Source organism: Tamandua tetradactyla, chromosome 1 (genome assembly GCF_023851605.1).
Source record: "Tamandua tetradactyla isolate mTamTet1 chromosome 1, mTamTet1.pri, whole genome shotgun sequence".
Lineage (NCBI taxonomy): Eukaryota > Metazoa > Chordata > Mammalia > Pilosa > Myrmecophagidae > Tamandua > Tamandua tetradactyla.
Genome location: NC_135327.1, coordinates 222992431 through 223010619, shown reverse-complemented (window position 1 = coordinate 223010619; position 18189 = coordinate 222992431). Strand labels below are relative to the sequence as shown.

General features: G+C 39.0%; 2 protein-coding genes across 10 annotated transcripts in view; one reads left to right on the top strand and one right to left on the bottom strand.

The window, feature by feature from the left end:
• ANKRD26 (ankyrin repeat domain containing 26) overlaps positions 1-18189 on the top strand; it is a 1272391-nt gene that overhangs the window by 650279 nt on the left and 603923 nt on the right. The window lies entirely within an intron of this gene.
• The window catches only part of ODAD2 (outer dynein arm docking complex subunit 2), a 199718-nt gene that overhangs the window by 19710 nt on the left and 161819 nt on the right, over positions 1-18189 (bottom strand). For 4 of the 9 annotated variants that reach the window (XM_077153039.1, XM_077153022.1, XM_077153048.1 and 1 more), the window contains one exon: positions 2687-2998. The exons of 1 other annotated variant lie outside the window; for it this stretch is intronic. In XM_077153039.1, coding sequence (XP_077009154.1) covers positions 2861-2998 — 138 coding nt within the window. In that variant the 3' untranslated portion in view covers positions 2687-2860. Of the gene's footprint in view, positions 1-2686; positions 2999-18189 lie in introns of those variants that run through there. 4 more of the 9 variants (XM_077152981.1, XM_077152985.1, XM_077152998.1 and 1 more) reach the window with 1 other exon arrangement.

Sequence of the window (18189 nt, the reverse complement as noted above, 5' to 3'; positions counted from 1 at the left end):
AAAAAATTAGAGCATGACAACTGTCATCTTTTGCCATGATTGCCCTTTTTTATCACCTTACTTTTCCAGGTTATAAAGTGACGAAAATCAAAGTAAACAATTAAATTCTTTAGCGGTGATGGGGAAACTATGTTAAAAGAAAATAAAATACATGATAAAAACTCTGCTCTTTCCTGGACTGTTTAAAAAATAAACAAGTTTAAGGTTTGTGGCTTATATGGATGCATATAAGAAAAACACTGTAAATATGTATTCTACTCAATGCTATTTTTTGTTTTAACATTTCCATAGTATTTTGGCATTAGGATATGAAGGCTATGGGAGGGGGGGCATAAAAAAAAATGGAGAGAACAGTTCATTGCTTCATTCAACAAACATTTGGTCCGTGACAGACACTGACCTAGTTTCTGGGAATGCAGGAATGGAAGGGACAGGTACGGCTTTTGCTCTCATGAATCGTACACTCTCCTGAGACAGTCAAACACTACCCAAATAATGACACTATAGAGACGAGGAGATGTGCAAGAACCCAAGAGAAGAGAGAAAGAACGGAGAAGGAGGTAAATGGCGTGGACTTCTCTGCGGACCAAGAGAGAATCTGAAAACTGAAAGATCGGCGGGAGCAAGGCCAGGGGCAAGGAGAGAATCTGGAGCATTTGTGTGGGCCCCGGGTGCAGGATTGCAGGGCGCCAGCCGCGGAGGGGCGCGGAGTGCGGCTCCCCGCTCCGCTCTCCAGGTGGGGCGTCCGGGTGAAGGGGAGGTGTGCAGGGTCCGGCCCTGGCTCCGCTCTCCAGGTGGGGCGTCCCGGTGAGCGGCTGCGCCTCGGGGGAGAGCCTTTTTGCCTCGTACAAAAGAGCAGATGCTCGCCGCGCGACGTGAGCGTACAGGCTAAACCACTTGGACATACCCCCCCCCTCCCCCAAATACAGAGGTTTAAACCCGGCCTCCGCAGCAACTGGTCTCCATCACGTGGGCCAATCCCGGGCCCAGGGCTGCGCCTGGGGGTTCTCCCCCTGTGCCTGCAAGAATGAGGGCGGGAGCCCAGGAAGGCGCCGGCGTCCTGTGCGCAGGGCAAGGAGCAAAGGTAGCAGGCAGCCCTTCTCACTCCCCAGGGCCAGGCCAGAGTTCCGTGGCCACATCAGGGGTGTGGGGAAAGCAGGCGCTCGCCGGGGCCCGTGTGCTCTAGCATTAATACCAAAGAGGGAGGAGGGCTGTTGGTGAACACCTCGCAGTCTACGCCACCAACGGCTAAGAGGGCCAGGGGGAGCGCGCGCCAGGAGGGGCCGCAGCAGTCAGCCCAGGCAAGGCTGTGTGCGAAGCAAAGGGAACCAGGAGCGCGTTTTAAACACCGCAGCGGCAGATCTGTATTTGTTCCCCTTTAAAGAAGAGGCTCCACCAGGCATGACACAAGCCCCAAGGTTTCCCAGCGACGTGTCCATTTAACCACCCTGTCCTTGCTCACCACAGCGGGAGTTCTGCGTACAACAGCTGCTCAGCAGAGTCATGTGGACTCAAAGAAATCGCCTGAGAGCTTAGATTTAATAGGATGGTTTTTCCTCTTGAGGTGAACGCTAATCTGAAATGTCCTGCATTGTTCAGGATTACCCTGCCAGTGCCCCTGGCATGTGCTGGGCTCGAACCCCATCACGGGTCTTGACAAAACGTGCTGTCTAAGGAGCGAGGGGACCTGCACTGGCCCGTGCGTATCTGTCAATCCCTGTGTCCCAAGCCACAAGGTACAAGGACGGGCTGGACTCCCGAAGGCCAGGTGCGGGATGGAACACCTTAGAAAGTCCCCTGTCTGGTCCATTGCCTGCACTCGACAGAAATCTGCTCCCAATAACGACGACGATCATGGTACCAGCTCACGTTCTGATGCGCCCAGCACAAGGCTGGCCCTTTTCATTTAGGATTCGTGCCATTTAATCCTACCTGTAACTCTCTGAGGAACAGGTTATTATCCTTCCAGCACTAGTGCGGACATCGAGGCCAGAGGAGCTGGGGGCCTGGATTCAAACCCAAGTCAGCACCAAAAACATGCTCAATTCTCTGTCCTGTTTATTTTGTTTTAGCTACTGAGTTCCTTGTTCAATCTTATCAGTTTTCTGAATGTGATCAGAGTTAATTTGGGGACATCTAATGTACACTTAAATGTAAATATATTGTATATGCCATTGAAAACAATTCTTTCTGAACCTTTCTACAATTTGCATACAAGTATCTTATAAAAGTGCATCAGAACACAGAATAAGATGCTGTTATTCTTTTAAAAAGGCTCAAGGTAGTTTTAGTGCCTATGAGCTGTCAGGACCTTTTTAAATTTTTTAATGGTTCACTATTGAATCCTTTTTCTAATAAGACATCATTTCCTTCAGACTTTCAGTGACTATGAAAAGTACTATTAAGCCACATTTGTGGCTTTGATATAAGGATAATTATGTTGAAATTGTGCTGTGACATGGTGGGGGGGCTGATTTAATAAGAACAAACCTGAAGAGTATCATGGAGGGGATCAAGATGGGATAAGCACATCACAAACATAAATGTGCACAAGCCCTGGTTTTGCAGAGGAGAGCTGGTGGGGACGGTGCTTAAATCAAGCTCTGGAGTTTCCTTCTCAGACCCCAGACTGCCCCGCTGTAGGGATTTCCGGGACTTGTACGAGCATAACTGAGGGCTGATTCTGGCACAGGGAAGGTATATTCAACCAGAGGGATCATTTATTTTCAACACGGTTTCACTCTAAAATAAACCAGCATTTTTGCTGCCTCCCCTCTTCCAAGTGAAAAGTCCACATTGCAATTTGCGGTGCTCCCTGGCAGCGGGGGTCACAGTGCATCTGACCAACTCGCCACATGGCTCAGACAAGTGTTTCTATCCTCCTTTGGCAAACACAGCGATTTTCCAGGAGGTTTCCGGTTTTACTTCTCCGCAGGCAAAATGGAATGAAAAATAACGGTCGATATTCTGACATGGCGTTTCGCTGGCAAGTGACCATCTAAGGAAAAAGAGCTCAGACATTTATTTTCATAGAAATCTGATCAGATTTCTCCCAATCAGAGAATCAGGGTTCAGTGGAACTATCAATGTTTGCAATAGTTTGTGTGCATATTTTAAATAATTTCTTAGAAAAAGCAGAAGCACACATTTTGACTAAGCCCCTCTGTTGTGGAATGAATTATGTGCTCCAATTTAGACACGTCCTTAACCTGCATTCCTGTGGGAACTCACTGTAGATAGGACTTCTTGGAGCCATTATTTTTAGTTAAAATGTGATTGAATTAGGGTGTGTCTTAATCTAGATTACTGGAAGCCTCATAAAGATCCAGAAACAGGAAGTCAGTGGGAACTGGAAGTGAAAGGAGAGGACATGGCCATGTGGCAGAAACACCAAGGAACCCCAAGGATTTCCAACAGCCAGCCAGCCATATGCTGCTGATCCTAGAAGAAAGCAAGCCCTGTTGATTTGGGAATTCAAAATCATGAGCCAATAAATGCCCACTGTCCAAGTCCCTCTCCTGCCCCTTCCCTCCCCCCAACTGAATGTCAATGTGCACTGCTGCAAACCATGTTAGGGGTGCTTTTCCTTCCCAAGGATTCAAAATTTAAACTTTGCTATAAGGAATGCTAGCTTAAACTCTAGACATATTTTTCCTACTTTTACTCACAGGTAAACAAAGACCTAGAAAATTCAAGTGCTTTTTCCCAAAAGCACAATGCAAACTAGCATAGCCTAAACAAGTCCGGACCTGTTGCTCATAAGGAGAAGCCATTATGTACAGTCACTCCCAAACACAGATAGAGTCGTTCTGATGGAAATGTGCAAAGTTATAATTAATTGGGTAAAAAGAAGATAATTTTTGTTTAGCAACACTACTTTCAAATTTGTCCCCCAAGGCATCTGAAAGAGAAGCAGCTTACACCACAGCAATGGTAGGGAAATACAGAGAAAACAGTTCCTGAGATTCTACAAGGTTTGTTTTTAAACAAAAGTGGATTGATCTTGCAGCAAATGAAGGAAAAAAAGGAGTCCTAGAATGGAATGCTAATGCATGCATATTTTCGGTCCATTTAAGACTCCAAAGTGCTAATTCGAGTACTGTTTATTTCTTGTATAAAATAGAATTGCTGTTTTTAAGAGAAAATGGTCGATATTTTCTGAGTGCCAAAAACTCATGGAATCTGAAAACATTTATGAAGTCTGAAATGCCATTATTATTATTATTATTAATAATACTTAAGTTTAGCATCTGTGAATAGCTTCTTATATAAGAAAACTATTTTGGGTCAGCTGAGGGCCAAAAATAATGAGCTGGCATCCTGCCTTTGTGCATTGAGTAAAATAGCTGCCAATTAATAAAATCAATTTTTTTTTATTTCTGGGATAAATTTCAGAAAATGAAAATAAACTTTTCTTCAGTACTTTTCATAAATTTCCAACAGAAAGAATATATTTCTCACAGTTTAAAGACTGCCTGCGCTCTAAGTAACCAAACAATTGCGAGAAGCTGTCCTGTGTGTTTCTGTGGTTTAGCACAAGTGCCAAGTCGGAAGAAAAAGACATTCCCAGCATTTTCTAAAGCTAGATAAATACAGAAAAGAAATACAGACGAAAGATGGAACTACTCTTTATAACTCCTGCCAGATTCCTCGGCTTTTTGGCATACTGAATGAATTTGGCCAACGGAACCAGTAGCAATATTTTCCATTAAAAAGCACAGCATATACTTTATTTTGCTATACTGTTTGTGCATGTTTGACCCTCCAGAACTGTCTCTAGCTTTTTATTTTTGTTTTTTAATAGAAAGTTATTCTTTCTGCAGAGTTGGCTGCAATCTAGTTTATTTGAAATGCGTCATTTATCACTAGAAAGGTTACGGGGCATAGCTACTGTTGAACAGCTTCGACAAACCTAAAACTCAGCAGGAAAGTGGCTTTTTCTGAGACCAGAAGATGCTTCACCATGTACCAACAGCATCTTAGGCCAACCTAAAGCCTTGATATCCAAATCTATTTAAATGTGAAGAATCCTGGAGTGTTCAGTTCAGACAAGATAAGCTACTCCAGACCGGTCATTTCCTTCTATTTGTGATCAGAAAAACTATAATGAAGGCTGACGTTCCTGATTGTGTTACCAGAATTTAAGGAAAAGTATAACTCTCTAGTCCAAAATCTAATTTTCATAGAATCCAATATAGCTCAGCCCCGAGATTTTTTTCCTTATCTGGCAGTGATTCTATCATAAATTTATTAGGATATGTAAGCAGCCATCTCTAGAAATGTGACACCCAGGAACAGGAATCCAGCAGTTTCCAGCTTCACTTAGCTCAGAAAAGGGAGTCTCACCCCGATAGACCCTTTATACAACTCAGATGGAAATGACTTTTGTTTTTACCTTTCACTGATTTCCTCTAAACTAAACAAAACATAAAAGATGAGGGCGTTCACCTGTTGCTATGAAGTTTTTGAACACACATGCTAGACAGGTTTTTGGTTTGTGAGCTGCCAAAAATTCGGGCAGACTTTGTATAGTTGACAATGATTTGGATGCATAACAGTTAGTAATATTATTTGTCCTCCAATGCCCTCATTCTTAATCATTAAGTAGCAGCTAATTTAAAGCAAAAGAAAAGCATTAAGTTGGCATGGGTGCCAGATAAACCTGTGGTTTCAACATAAAATTTGGAGCAAACACTGACATTTACAAAAATGAGAATGCGTAATTGGCCAAGTTTAAAATCCCAACCCAACATTTGAATGCTTCACACATGTACGTGTGCATACAATGAAGACTGCTTTGCATAGATTTAAAATGGGGAAAGAGTATCTTAAACTCAGGTTGACAGTATAATAGCACACCTCATATAATCACAAAATATTTGACCAAAAAAGGACCAAATGTTATTCTGTTTTAATTTCAGAATGCTAAATCCATACCAGCAGCTGGCAATCACTAGATCTGGAGTATTTTCAGTAAGAATTATAAATAATTACCCTTCACATTTTATAATTTACGTCATCTTACCTCACAAAGCTTGCCCTATGAAAGAGTTATTTAATAAGAATAAAAACAATAATAATAAATAACGCCAGCCAAAGCTGTCAGCAAGAATTTGTAATTTTAACAAACAAGCACAGCATTCTGGGAATTAAGTATTGGGAAAAATGCTCTCTGTCCATCTTTAGAAGGCTTGCAAAAACAAAAGTATTTATAACTTTAAAACACCTTAAATAACAGCAGGGCAGTAAAAGATAGTGAATATCAATTGCTGGTTAGTCCAGAGATTTAAACCCTGGCTTGTCATAATAGTGCACACCTTTAGGGCAGTATTCGGTAGGAGTGTCCTTTCCTCCCCATCCCTCAGCCCCAGCAGCGGGCCTTGGAAGCCGTTCTGTAAAATACTTTCCCGGCGACAGCTGATTGGACTAGGGGTGGGTACTTTCCCCAAACCGGGCCAATCAGATTCCTTCCCTGCGATTTTTTTGATTGAGTGAGAAGAAGTATTTGACCTCATTAGGGGACTGAATGTGTACACCGTGGACGTACAATGGCGGAAAGTGGAGAAATAGAGAAAGCCAATTGATAGAGAAAGATTAAAATGAAACAGGAACAGGAGGAGGAGGAGAGATGCCTGATGAAGGCAGTTGCTAAAGGGTTTTCAGACCCTTGTCCCAGCACAGTCTTAGGGCTCTGCTGCTTTTCTGCCCGGGATATCTGTCAAGCATGCACGCATCCTTCTCTTTGGTGCCTCAGCTTACCTGAGTTGCTTACACTGCCTGCAATTTAATGGGTCCTAGTTAAGGATGCTGTATCCTATCTATGGGCTTTGCACTCACCCCTTAGACTATTCCTGATCTTTAAAATGGGGACAATAATCCGTGTGCCACAGGGATATTGTGAAGATGAAAGGAAATAAGGAACAAAGCAACCCAGTAAGTACTTGATAATCGGTGGCTATATGAAAATGAGATTAGCCTATAATACACATTTTATAATATATATGGCTATTGATGGTGTGCCAGTTTGAAAGGATTTATGTAATCTAGAAAAGCCACGTTTTAATCCTAATCAATCTTGTAAGAGCCAGGGTTTCTTCTAATCCCTATTCAGCACTATTGGTTGGAAACTTGATTAAATTGTCTCCACGGAGATGTGAGACTCAATTGTGGGCATTAAACTTGATCAGATGGAGATGTGTCTCCACCCATTCTACGTGGGCCTTGATTAGTTTACTGGAATCCTATAAAAGAGGAGACATTTTGGAGAGAGTTCCTTTTTGAGAATGAGGAGGGAGCCTCAGAACCACGACAGAAGGAAGAGAGAACAGAGTCCATCAGCCAGCGACCTTGGGGATGAAGAAGGAGAACGCCTCCTGGGGAGCTTCCTGAAGCAAAAGGCCTGGAGAGAGCCAGGAGGCACCGCCATGTTCACCATGTGCCCTTCCAGCTGAGAGAGAAACACTGCATGCCATCAGCCTTCTTGAACCAAGGTATCTGTCCCTGGATGCCTTAGCATCTTCATTTTTACAAGGCTTGCTTTAATTGGGACAGTCTCTCAGCCTTAGAACTGCAAACTAGCAACTTATTAAATTCCCCCTTTAAAAAGCCATTCTGTTTCTGGTATATCACATTCCAGCAGCTAGCAAAAACTAGAACAGATGGCAACTATTGCTAGCCTAAGAAAAATGCTGTGATCTCTTATCATAAAGCCTAATATTCTCAGATTTTTTAATCATTCTTTTAATGGGTGACTCTGAATTACTTGGTAAAATTTAAAATAAAAGTAGGCTCGCTAGCAATGTATTTACCTCTTTTTGGTAGTAAAGTTTGTTTTTTTTAAATTTTGGGAATGGATGCTTATTTCTTCCCCTTCTCTCTCTTTTTTTAAAAAAAACTTTTTTTATTGTACAATATAACATATATACAAAGCACAGAAAGAAAAAAGCAGTAATTTTCAAAACACTCTTAGTTACAGGACAGATCCCAAACTTTGTCGTGGGCTACCATTCAATCATCTCAGATTTTTCCTTCTAGCTGCTCCAGAATACAGGAGGCTAGAAGGATTAAATATTTTTCTATCATCACAATCAACTTTTTTCCTTCTTTTTTTTGTGAAAAGTAACATATATACAAAAAAGCAATACATTTCAAAGCACAGCACCACAATTAGTTGTAGAACATATTTCAGAGTTTGGTATTGGTTACAATTCCACAATTTTAGGTTTTTACTTCTAGTGGCTCTAAGATACTAGAGACTAAAAGAAAATCAATTTAATGATTCAGCAATCATATTCATTTGTTAAACCCTACTTTCTCTGTATAACTCCACTATCACCTTTGATCTTTCCATCCTTCTCTTTAGGGGTGTTTGTGCTATGGCCATTCTAACTTTTTCATGTTGGGGGGGGTCTGTCATTAATATGGGGAAAGGAGATGGAACTAGCTGATATTCTGGAGAGGCTGGGCCCTCAAGGTTTCAAGATTTATCTGATCCAGAAACCCTTCTGGAGGTTGTAGGTTTCTGGGAAGTTACTCTAATGCATGGAACCCTTGTGGAGTCTTATATAATGCCCTAGGTATTCTTTAGGATTGGCTGGAACTCAAGTTACTCCATTTTTTAAAAAATATGTAGAGTATTCTAAAAAAACAAAAATTTCATGCTCAAATTATCCATTCACAAATTTCTCAGAATGCTAGATAAATACTGTATAATCTATAAACAATGACTGCGATTATATATAACATATTCCCTAGAGAAATATAGAAACATATCTAAAATAAAGTAGAAATCCATGGCTGGATTAAATTAGAAGCTGATTCACGGTTGTTTTTCCTTTTTTAAACAATACCATTTAGTGTGGAGTATGCAGTCCTAATAATAAAAGAAAAACAGTAGATTTGCATACAAATCAGTGCACCCGAATCCTGAGGATTAGGAAAAGATACAGCAGAACAAATAATAACATGCAAACCCTTCCAGCAATCTACATACATATGGAGAGTTTGAATTCAGTTGTAGTAGAAGCTGTGGTGTGTCACCCAGCACAACTGAGAGAAAAAGCAACTGGCTGATGGTGAGTGTCTCTCATATATGTGACTTACTACAAAATTCTGCATCAAAAATTACTAAGTTAATCAAGAATATGAGTAGGCTGAGTGTGGACTAGTTAATAAAGTTCTAGTCTATTAGAACAAAGGAGGGCTCCTTGCAATATGAGGGCAGGGTTAGGGAAAGTAAAAGGTTGCTTTTATGCTGAAAGTGGAAGACTTCAGACTTTCCTTATCCAAAAGGTGGTTGGGGATAATAATATGAAGGGATTCAAGAAGAGCCTAGAAAAGTTATAGTGACCCTATGTTCTGATGCCACATCAGAACCTTTAGCAACTTATACAAAAAAGTTTTATAAGGATATGAAAATTAAGCTACATATATCTATTCATTCAATATACATTGAAATCAATTTTGTAGAAAAGATTAAGATTATATCAAAATCGAATGGCTAAATGAGTACAGCAAAGTAGCAGGTTACAAGATCAACATTCAAAAATCTGTAGCGTTTCTATACACTAGCAATGAACAAGCCAAGGGGGAAATCAAGAAACAAATTCCATTTACAATTGCAACTAAAAGAATAAAATACCTAAGAATAAATTTAACTAAAGAGACAAAAAAACCTATACAAAGAAAACTACAAAAAACTGTTAAAAGAAATCACAGAAGACCTAAATAGATGGAAGGGCATACCGTGTTCATGGATTGGAAGACTAAATATAGTTAAGATGTCAATCCTACCTAAAATGATTTACAGATTCAATGCTATACCAATCAAAATCCCAACAACTTATTTTTCAGAAATAGAAAAACCAATAAGCAAATTTATCTGGAAGGGCAGGGTGCCCCGAATTGCTAAAAGTATCTTCAGGAAAAAAAACGAAGCTGGAGGTCTCACACTGCCTGACCTTTTGGCATATTATGAAGCCACAGTGGTCAAAACAGCATGGTATTGGCATAAAGATAGATATATCGACCAATGGAATCGAATAGAGTGCTCAGATATAGACCCTCTCATCTATGGACATTTGATCTTTGATAAGGCAGTCAAGCCAATTCACCTGGGACAGAACAGTCTCTTCAATAAATGGTGCCTAGAGAACTGGATATCCATATGCAAAAGAATGAAAGAGGACCCGTATCTCACACACTATACAAAAGTTAACTCAAAATGGATCAAACATCTAAACATTAGGTCTAAGACCATAAAACAGTTAGAGGAAAATGTAGGGAGATATCTTATGAAACTTACAATTGGAGGCAGTTTTATGGACCTTAAACCTAAAGCAAGAGCACTGAAGAAAGAAAGAAATAAATGGGAGCGCCTCAAAATTAAACACTTTTGTGCATCAAAGAACTTCATCAAGAAAGTAGAAAGACAGCCTACACAATGGGAGACAATATTTGGAAATGATATATCAGATAAAGGTCTAGTATCCAGAATTTATAAAGAGATTGTTCAACTCAACAACAAAAAGACAGCCAACCCAATTACAAAATGGGAAAAAGACTTGAACAGACACCTATCAGAAGAGGAAATACAAATGGCCAAAAGGCACATGAAGAGATGCTCAATGTCCCTGGCCATTAGAGAAATGGAAATCAAAACCACAATGAGATATCATCTCACACCCACCAGAATGGCCATTATCAACAAAACAAAAAACGACAAGTGCTGGAGAGGATGCGGAGAAAGAGGCACACTTATCCACTGTTGGTGGGAATGTCAAATGGTGCAACCACTGCGGAAGGCAGTTTGGCGGTTCCTCAAAAAACTGAATATAGAATTGCCATACGACCCAGCAATACCATTGCTAGGTATCTACTCAAAGGACTTAAGGGCAAAGACACAAACGGACATTTGCACACCAATGTTTATAGCAGCGTTATTTACAATTGCAAAGAGATGGAAACAGCCAAAATGTCCATCAACAGACGAGTGGCTAAACAAACTGTGGTATATACATACGATGGAATATTATGCAGCTTTAAGACAGAATAAACTTATGAAGCATGTAATAACATGGATGGACCTAGAGAACATTATGCTGAGTGAGACTAGCCAAAAACTAAAGGACAAATACTGTATGGTCCCACTGATGTGAACCAACATTCGAGAATAAACTTGGAATATGTCATTGGTAACAGAGACCATCAGGAGTTAGAAACAGGGTAAGACAATGGGTAATTGGAGCTGAAGGGTTACAGACTCTGCAACAGGACTAGATACAAAAACTCAAAAATGGACAGCACAATACTATCTAATTGTAATGTAATTATGTTAAAACACTGAATGAAGCTGCATCTGAGCTATAGTTTTTTTTTTGTTTGTTTGTCTGTGTTTTTTTATATATTTTTTGTATTTTTTATTTTTATTTTTTTCTCTTATTATCATTCTATTTCTTTTTCTGTTTTGCTAGTTCTTTTTCTAAATCGATGCAAATGTACTAAGAAATGATGATCATACATCTATGTGATGATATTAAGAATTACTGATTGCATATGTAGAATGGAATGATTTCTAAATGCTGTGTTAGTCAATTTTTTTTAATTAATAAAAAAAAACCCCATCGATGGGAAAATTTAATTGATGGGATTTTAATATAAACTTAAAAAAAAAATCGAATGGCTAGATCATTATGGAAGGAGCATTTCAGCACAGTTTTGATTACATTTTCCAGGTTTATGTTGTAGAGAAGGGGCTGTTGCTCAGGCTAATGCTTCTCAAACATTACTTGTGGGTATCTGGGAATCATCTGGGGACCCTGTTAAACTGCAGAGCGCTGAGTCAGTGGCTCTGAAGTGGGCCCTGGGCTTCAGCATGTCTGCCACACACAGGGTGCTGCTGTTGCTTTTTGGGACACACTTTCCTCGGTCCCCAGGGCAGGGACAGAGGCCCAGACTGAGGGAAGCCCCAGACCAGTTGCCTCCAGACTACTTGCAGCTCGGTCCCTTTACCTTAGCGTGTCATAGAAGCATTACCCATGTTCCTGCTGAAAGGAAAAAAATGTTTGGAAGCACTATTCTGGAGGACAATCAGATCACATCACATCACACCCAGGAGGCATGTTCTAGATGATAACCATTATCATATCATACAATATTTTTTATATCCTTTCAAAAGCAATAAATAAATTGGGTTGGCCAGGGGTCTGGCTCACTGTGTCAGATCTTACATGCCTATATAATTATATGCTTTAAAGATAGTACTTTAAATTAGGTCATATGTAAGTTAAGTTTTCTCCCATTATGATAATTTAAATTTTTTAATAGCGTTAGCAGAAAGTCCTCATTCTTGTCTTTTAGGATGAGAAATAAAAGCATCCCTGAAGAGAGATGTAACTAATAAAGTATCAGTGGCAGAGAGACTTCAAATAGAGTCGAGAGGCTACTCTGGAGGCTGCTCTTAATCAAGCTTCAGTTAGACCTTGCTACCTATCATAACCTGCCAACCCCCAACCAGGACCCCTCCAGCCAATCCTAAAGAACACCTAGGGCAATATATAGGCTTCCGCAGGGGTTCCAAGCTCTAGTGTAACTTTCCAGAAAACTACAACCTCCAGATGGGTCCCTGGACCAGATAAGTTCTGAAACCTAGAGGGCTCAGCCTTTCCAGAACATCAGATAGCTCCATCTCCCTACCCCATATTAGTGACAGACCCTTTCAACATGAAAAAGTTAGAATGGCCATAGCCCAAACACCCCTCAAGAGTGGTATAGAAAGATCAAAGGTGATGGTGGAGTTATACAGAGAAGGTAGGGTTTAACAAATGAATATGATTGCTGAATCAGTAAATTGATTTCTCTTTTAGTCTCTAATATCTTAGAGCAGCTAGAAGTAAAAACCTAAAATTGTGGAATTGTAATCCATACCAAACTCTGAAGTATGTTCTACAACTAATTGTGCTGTGATTTGAAATTTATTGCTTTTTTTGTATATATGTCATTTTTCACAAAAAAGAAAGAAAAAAAGTTGATTGTGGTGATAAAAAAATATTTAATCCTTCTAGCCTCCTGTATTCAGAGCAGATAGGAGGAAAAATCTGAAATGAAGATATGATAGCCCGTGACAAACTCTGGGATCTGTCCTATAACTACTTGTTGAAGAGTGCTTTGAAAACTATTGCTTCTTTAATTCTTTGCCTTGTATATATGTTATACTATGCAATAAGAAAGTTTAAAAAAAAAAAAAAAAGCATCCCTGAATGCAAAGCAAGATTCCAGTCCTACCTTCCTATCTAACTTCTAATGGGCCAGGGTCACACACCTTCTGTTCAGCATGGCAGGGTCTTGCCTACTATGGGGCCTTCTAAGTGCTCAGTAAGTATCTGTTGGATGAGTTAACAAGCTTTCCATTCAACGGATGGATTGTCACCAGGGGTTCTGTCTCAGCTTGTCTTTTGAAGAGGTTGAGTTTTATTTCCTTTGTGATCAGCGTTACAGGGTGAAACACCTGTAGCCCGGTGGTTCTCAAACTTTGCTGCGCTTCCCAGGTACCTTAGAAGGTTGATACAAAAAAAAAAAAAAATGCAGACTCCTGTCTTATTTATAAAGATTCTGTACCAGCTGATTTCGTGTATGGCCCAGCAACCTTTATTTTTAAGAAGCCCCTTATTGCTTCCAGACAGGTGGCCTGTAGGCTGCACAGAGAAACACTGCTACAATGGACCATAGCACATCAATGTGGCCCCTAAGTCATAATTCTGAGTATTGTGTAAGGAGATAGGAGTGTCCTGCTTCAAAAGAAGTCATGTGAATAGAATAGACTGCGTGATTATTCATGAGATGCTCAGAAACATGGCATTCCAGAACTCCAACACGAACTTAGAATTTTCAATTAGTTCTTTGATTAGGGATTTTCCTTTTTATAACGTAATCAGTGCTCTATTAACGGTACCTAAACATGTGCCCCCTGGTGGTAGGAGGTCTTTTAAAAAGAGAAAAGGACATACAGAAAGGATATAGTGACAAGGATCTCAGCCTCCCGTAAGTGGTAGATTTAGAAACTTAACATGGGGTTAGTGGAAAAGGTTTAAACTGAACCCAAATCTAATGCGTTTGGGATATTTTTTGTTTTAATTTTCTTATTTCTAAAAATGTCAAATGTATACATATACACACAGTAGTCTAAAATATTACTTATGGAAATTGTAGCTCCCCTTATTAAAGTCTATGCAATAGATAGAAACGTCAACACTTTTTAAATCACAAAATTATCTTATTTTAACTTCATTTGCTGTAACCCTTAAGTGTAGTAATGTTTAATTGGCATGAATTAAGAATATGTAAAAGCTACAAAGGCAGTGCGAAGTTAGAAAATCATTAAAACAGGAAATAAACAGTGCATTATATATATATATATATATATATATATACACACATACATATATATATTTAAGGGAGGCTATGATGGTTGTAACAGGAAGTGGCAGACAACTTTCTACCAAAAAATAAGCATCTTCTCTTCCAAACTCCATTCCTAAGTCTGCCTTCCCAAACAGCTGTTCGACCCCATAAAACATAAAATTCTCAACCAAAAACAATTCCTTCAAAAACAACTGTCAACACCTGTGCACCAGGAAAACCTCTGTTTTACCTTCTAATGGTGGTTAAGAGAACAGACTCTAGAACTAGATTTCTTGGATTTAAATCCAGGCTCCTCTCTCTATCACATACGTGATTTTAGGGGCACGTTACATAACTTTAACGAAACTCAATTTCTTCATCTATGAAATGGAGATAATAATAGCTCTCATCTCATCAGGCTGTTGAGAAGACTGAATGAAGGAATATGTGTAAATGTGCTTTCATAAGAGTGCCTGGCACATAGAGAGCTCAATAAATGTAAATGATGCTACTTTCATTATTATCCAGCTCTTTTGCTATGCTTACATGGCAGCTAGCTCTTTTTAAAAATTTTTTTCGCCTCTAAGAAGGGGAGGTAAACTTACCGGCAGGGGTTGGAGGATGGGATGGTGGTAAGGGAGCTAGATTAAATTTAGCTGAAGCAAGGGGGCTTGTGATAGAAAAGAAGGGTTGCATGGGTGAAGGAGACAAGTATTGATCAGTTCCTCCCAGGTATATTCAATTGTCCCTTGTGCTCCCTGGATATTTTAGACCAATGAATCACTTGGAAAGCAAAGGCACTGCCTAAGGCTCTGCAAAGACAATTAAAAACAACCAACAAAGAAAGCGGCTTTAAAGAGTCACTCTCTCTTATATCAGGATCTCTTTCTTTATATATGCACTAAACCTGCAAGGACACAAAGAAATAAGAGTAGAGCTCTTAATACTTACTGAAGAGATTCTTATTTTATAAATCTTTCTATCAAAGAGAAGCAAAATACGAAATGAATATGAAAAGGATGGCTCCTAAAGGATTTCAAACAGAGCTATTAAAGGGCAGTGTGACCTGGTACAGTAGTTTTCAATTTTTTAAACTAGCAAATAGCTATTTTGAAACAAAATCCATGTGTTGGGAAAAAATGGGCTGTTCTAATGGAAGTAGGTGACCCCATCCCCAGCACTGTGTTCCCTTTGCCCTGAGTACTAGCCCCAGATTTTTGTCCAGGGAACTTTAAGGGCCCATGAGACATGGTTTGAAACCCATTAATCTAGTGGAAATAGCCCTCAACCAGACATCACAATATTTGATGTTATGCCATAAACTGAATGTGTGGCTTTAGGTAATGTCACTTACTTGGACCTTAGCTTCCTCATCAGCAAAGTGTATTTAAAACAGATAATCCACCTCTAAAACCTCTACCAGGTATACCAGCTTAAAGTTCCATCAATATATCATATAAAATCAAAATGAGATCTATGCTTCGTGCCAAGATAGAATAGAAGGGACTAGATTTACATGTAAAAAATTTTTTTAATGGAAAAATATATAAAATAATGGTTTCAAGACATTGGGTATCAGAAACAAAGGGCAGTGATATCTGAGAGAGGGGGAACAAATAAGGTGAGCCCTAAGATTGCCGCCTGGAAGAAGTTCTTGCTGCAGCACAGGGAAGGGGAATCCAAACACAGAGTGGTGGTCTCCCTGAGTTGAGGAGGAAGCACTGGGAGTCTGGAGGAGCCAAAACAACTGGAGTTTTCAGGGCAGAGTACTGCAAAGGAGAAAGCAGAACAGAGAACTCTGGAGCTCTGCATTAGGTACCCCAAGACTTATCAGCGTAGAACTGATAAGCACATGTGTATGAGGAAACTACTGACCTGCAGAGGAAGGACCACATGAAAAGACTAGAGGAAACAATCTCTGACCAATCTAACTTCATTTGCTGTAACCCTTAAGTGTAGTAATGTTTAATTGGCATGAATTAAGAATATGTAAAAGCTGCAAAGGCAGCGTGAAGTTAGAAAATCATTAAATCTTGCCTCCATGTAGAAGAATTAGCTTTCAAGTTAACTCTACTTTAGTCTTGCTAATAAAGTATAACAGCAAGAACTGAAAGGATCAAGTTACTTCAATGTAATAAAATATCCTAGAACAAAACTCAAGAATATTTAAAAGAATATAAGACAATCCAACACTCAAGAAGTAAAAATCCATGATGTCTGACAACTAGCAACCTATAATGAGAAGAAAAATCAATCAATTGAAAGAAACCCAGAAATGACATTAGAAATATTCAACTGTTTTCCATATGTTTAAAGCTGGAGGAAAGACTCAACATGTTAAATATAGATATGAAAGATATAAAACAGACCCAAATTGAAGTTTGAGAGATAAAAACTGCAGTGTTAGAGATGTAAAGCACATTGGATAGAAATAAATGCTGATTAAACATTGGCAAAAAAAGATAAGTGAATTTGAAGGCATAGAAACACAAACATTCCAAATTAAAGCATACAGTGGGAAAAGGCTGGAAAAAAGTGAACCGAGCACCTGGGAACTTCAAGAAACCAAATATAGGTGAAAATGTAGTGTCCAAAGCACATCAGAAAGAGGAGGGGACAGGAAAAGTGTTTTTAAAGTAATTGCTCAAAATTTACCAAATTTGATGAAAACTATAAGCCCACAGATTGAAGAAACTCAACAAATCCCAAGCACAAGAAATACGGAAATAAATAACATCAAGGCATATCATAATTAAATTGCTCAAAACCAGTGGAAATGAGAAAAAATAGCCAAACATACAAGATACGTGACATACAGACAAGCAAACATAGATAACAGACTTCTTTTTAGAAACAATGCAAGTGAGAATAAAACATCTTTAAAGTGCTGAAAGAAAAATAAAATGTATCAGTGTAAAAGTCTATACTCAGCAAAATTATTTTTCAAAAGCAAAGATGAAATAAAGTATTTTTTAGACATACAAAAGCTGAAAGAATTCATTAGTAGCAGATCTTCACTACAAGATATGTTAAAAAGTCCTTCAGGCAGAAGGAGAATTGATACCAGAAGAAAATCTGCATCTATACAAAGAAGTAAATAGCACTGGGCGGAGTAACTATGTAGACCAGTACAGAAGCTCTTTCTCCTGTTTATTTCAATCTCTGTAAAGATAATTAACTGTTTATAGCACACATACACTTACAACAAACAACAATAACAGTGTGTTGTGGAGTTTATACCATACATAGCAGGAAGATGCATGAAATGGCACAAAATCTAGGAGGGCAGAAATGGGAGCATGCTGTGGTAAGATTCTTAAACCATATGTTTATATGTCTAATATAACTTGACAGTACACTGCTCTGAGTTAAAGGTACATGCTATACACCCTAAATTGCCATTAAAATTACAACAAAGAATCATATCAGGCCAACCAAGGAGATAAAATGTAATAACAAAAAATACTCAATTAATCTGATAGAAGTCGAAAAGGGAGAAAAAAGAAAAGAACAGATGGGAAAATTAAAAACTAATAACAAGATGGTATATTTAAAGCCAACCAACTCAATGTTCATATCGCATGTAAATGTAAGCACTCAGAAAAAGCAAAGGCTATGATTTGGATTAAAAAGCAAGCCACAATTGTGTACTGTCTACAACTACCAGAAATGGGGTAAAAGTAAAACGGTAGAAAAAGCTACTTCATGCTAATACTAATCAAAATAGAGGAGGAGCTACATTAATGGCAGGAAAAGTAGATCTCAAAGCAAAGAGATAGTTCATAATGATAA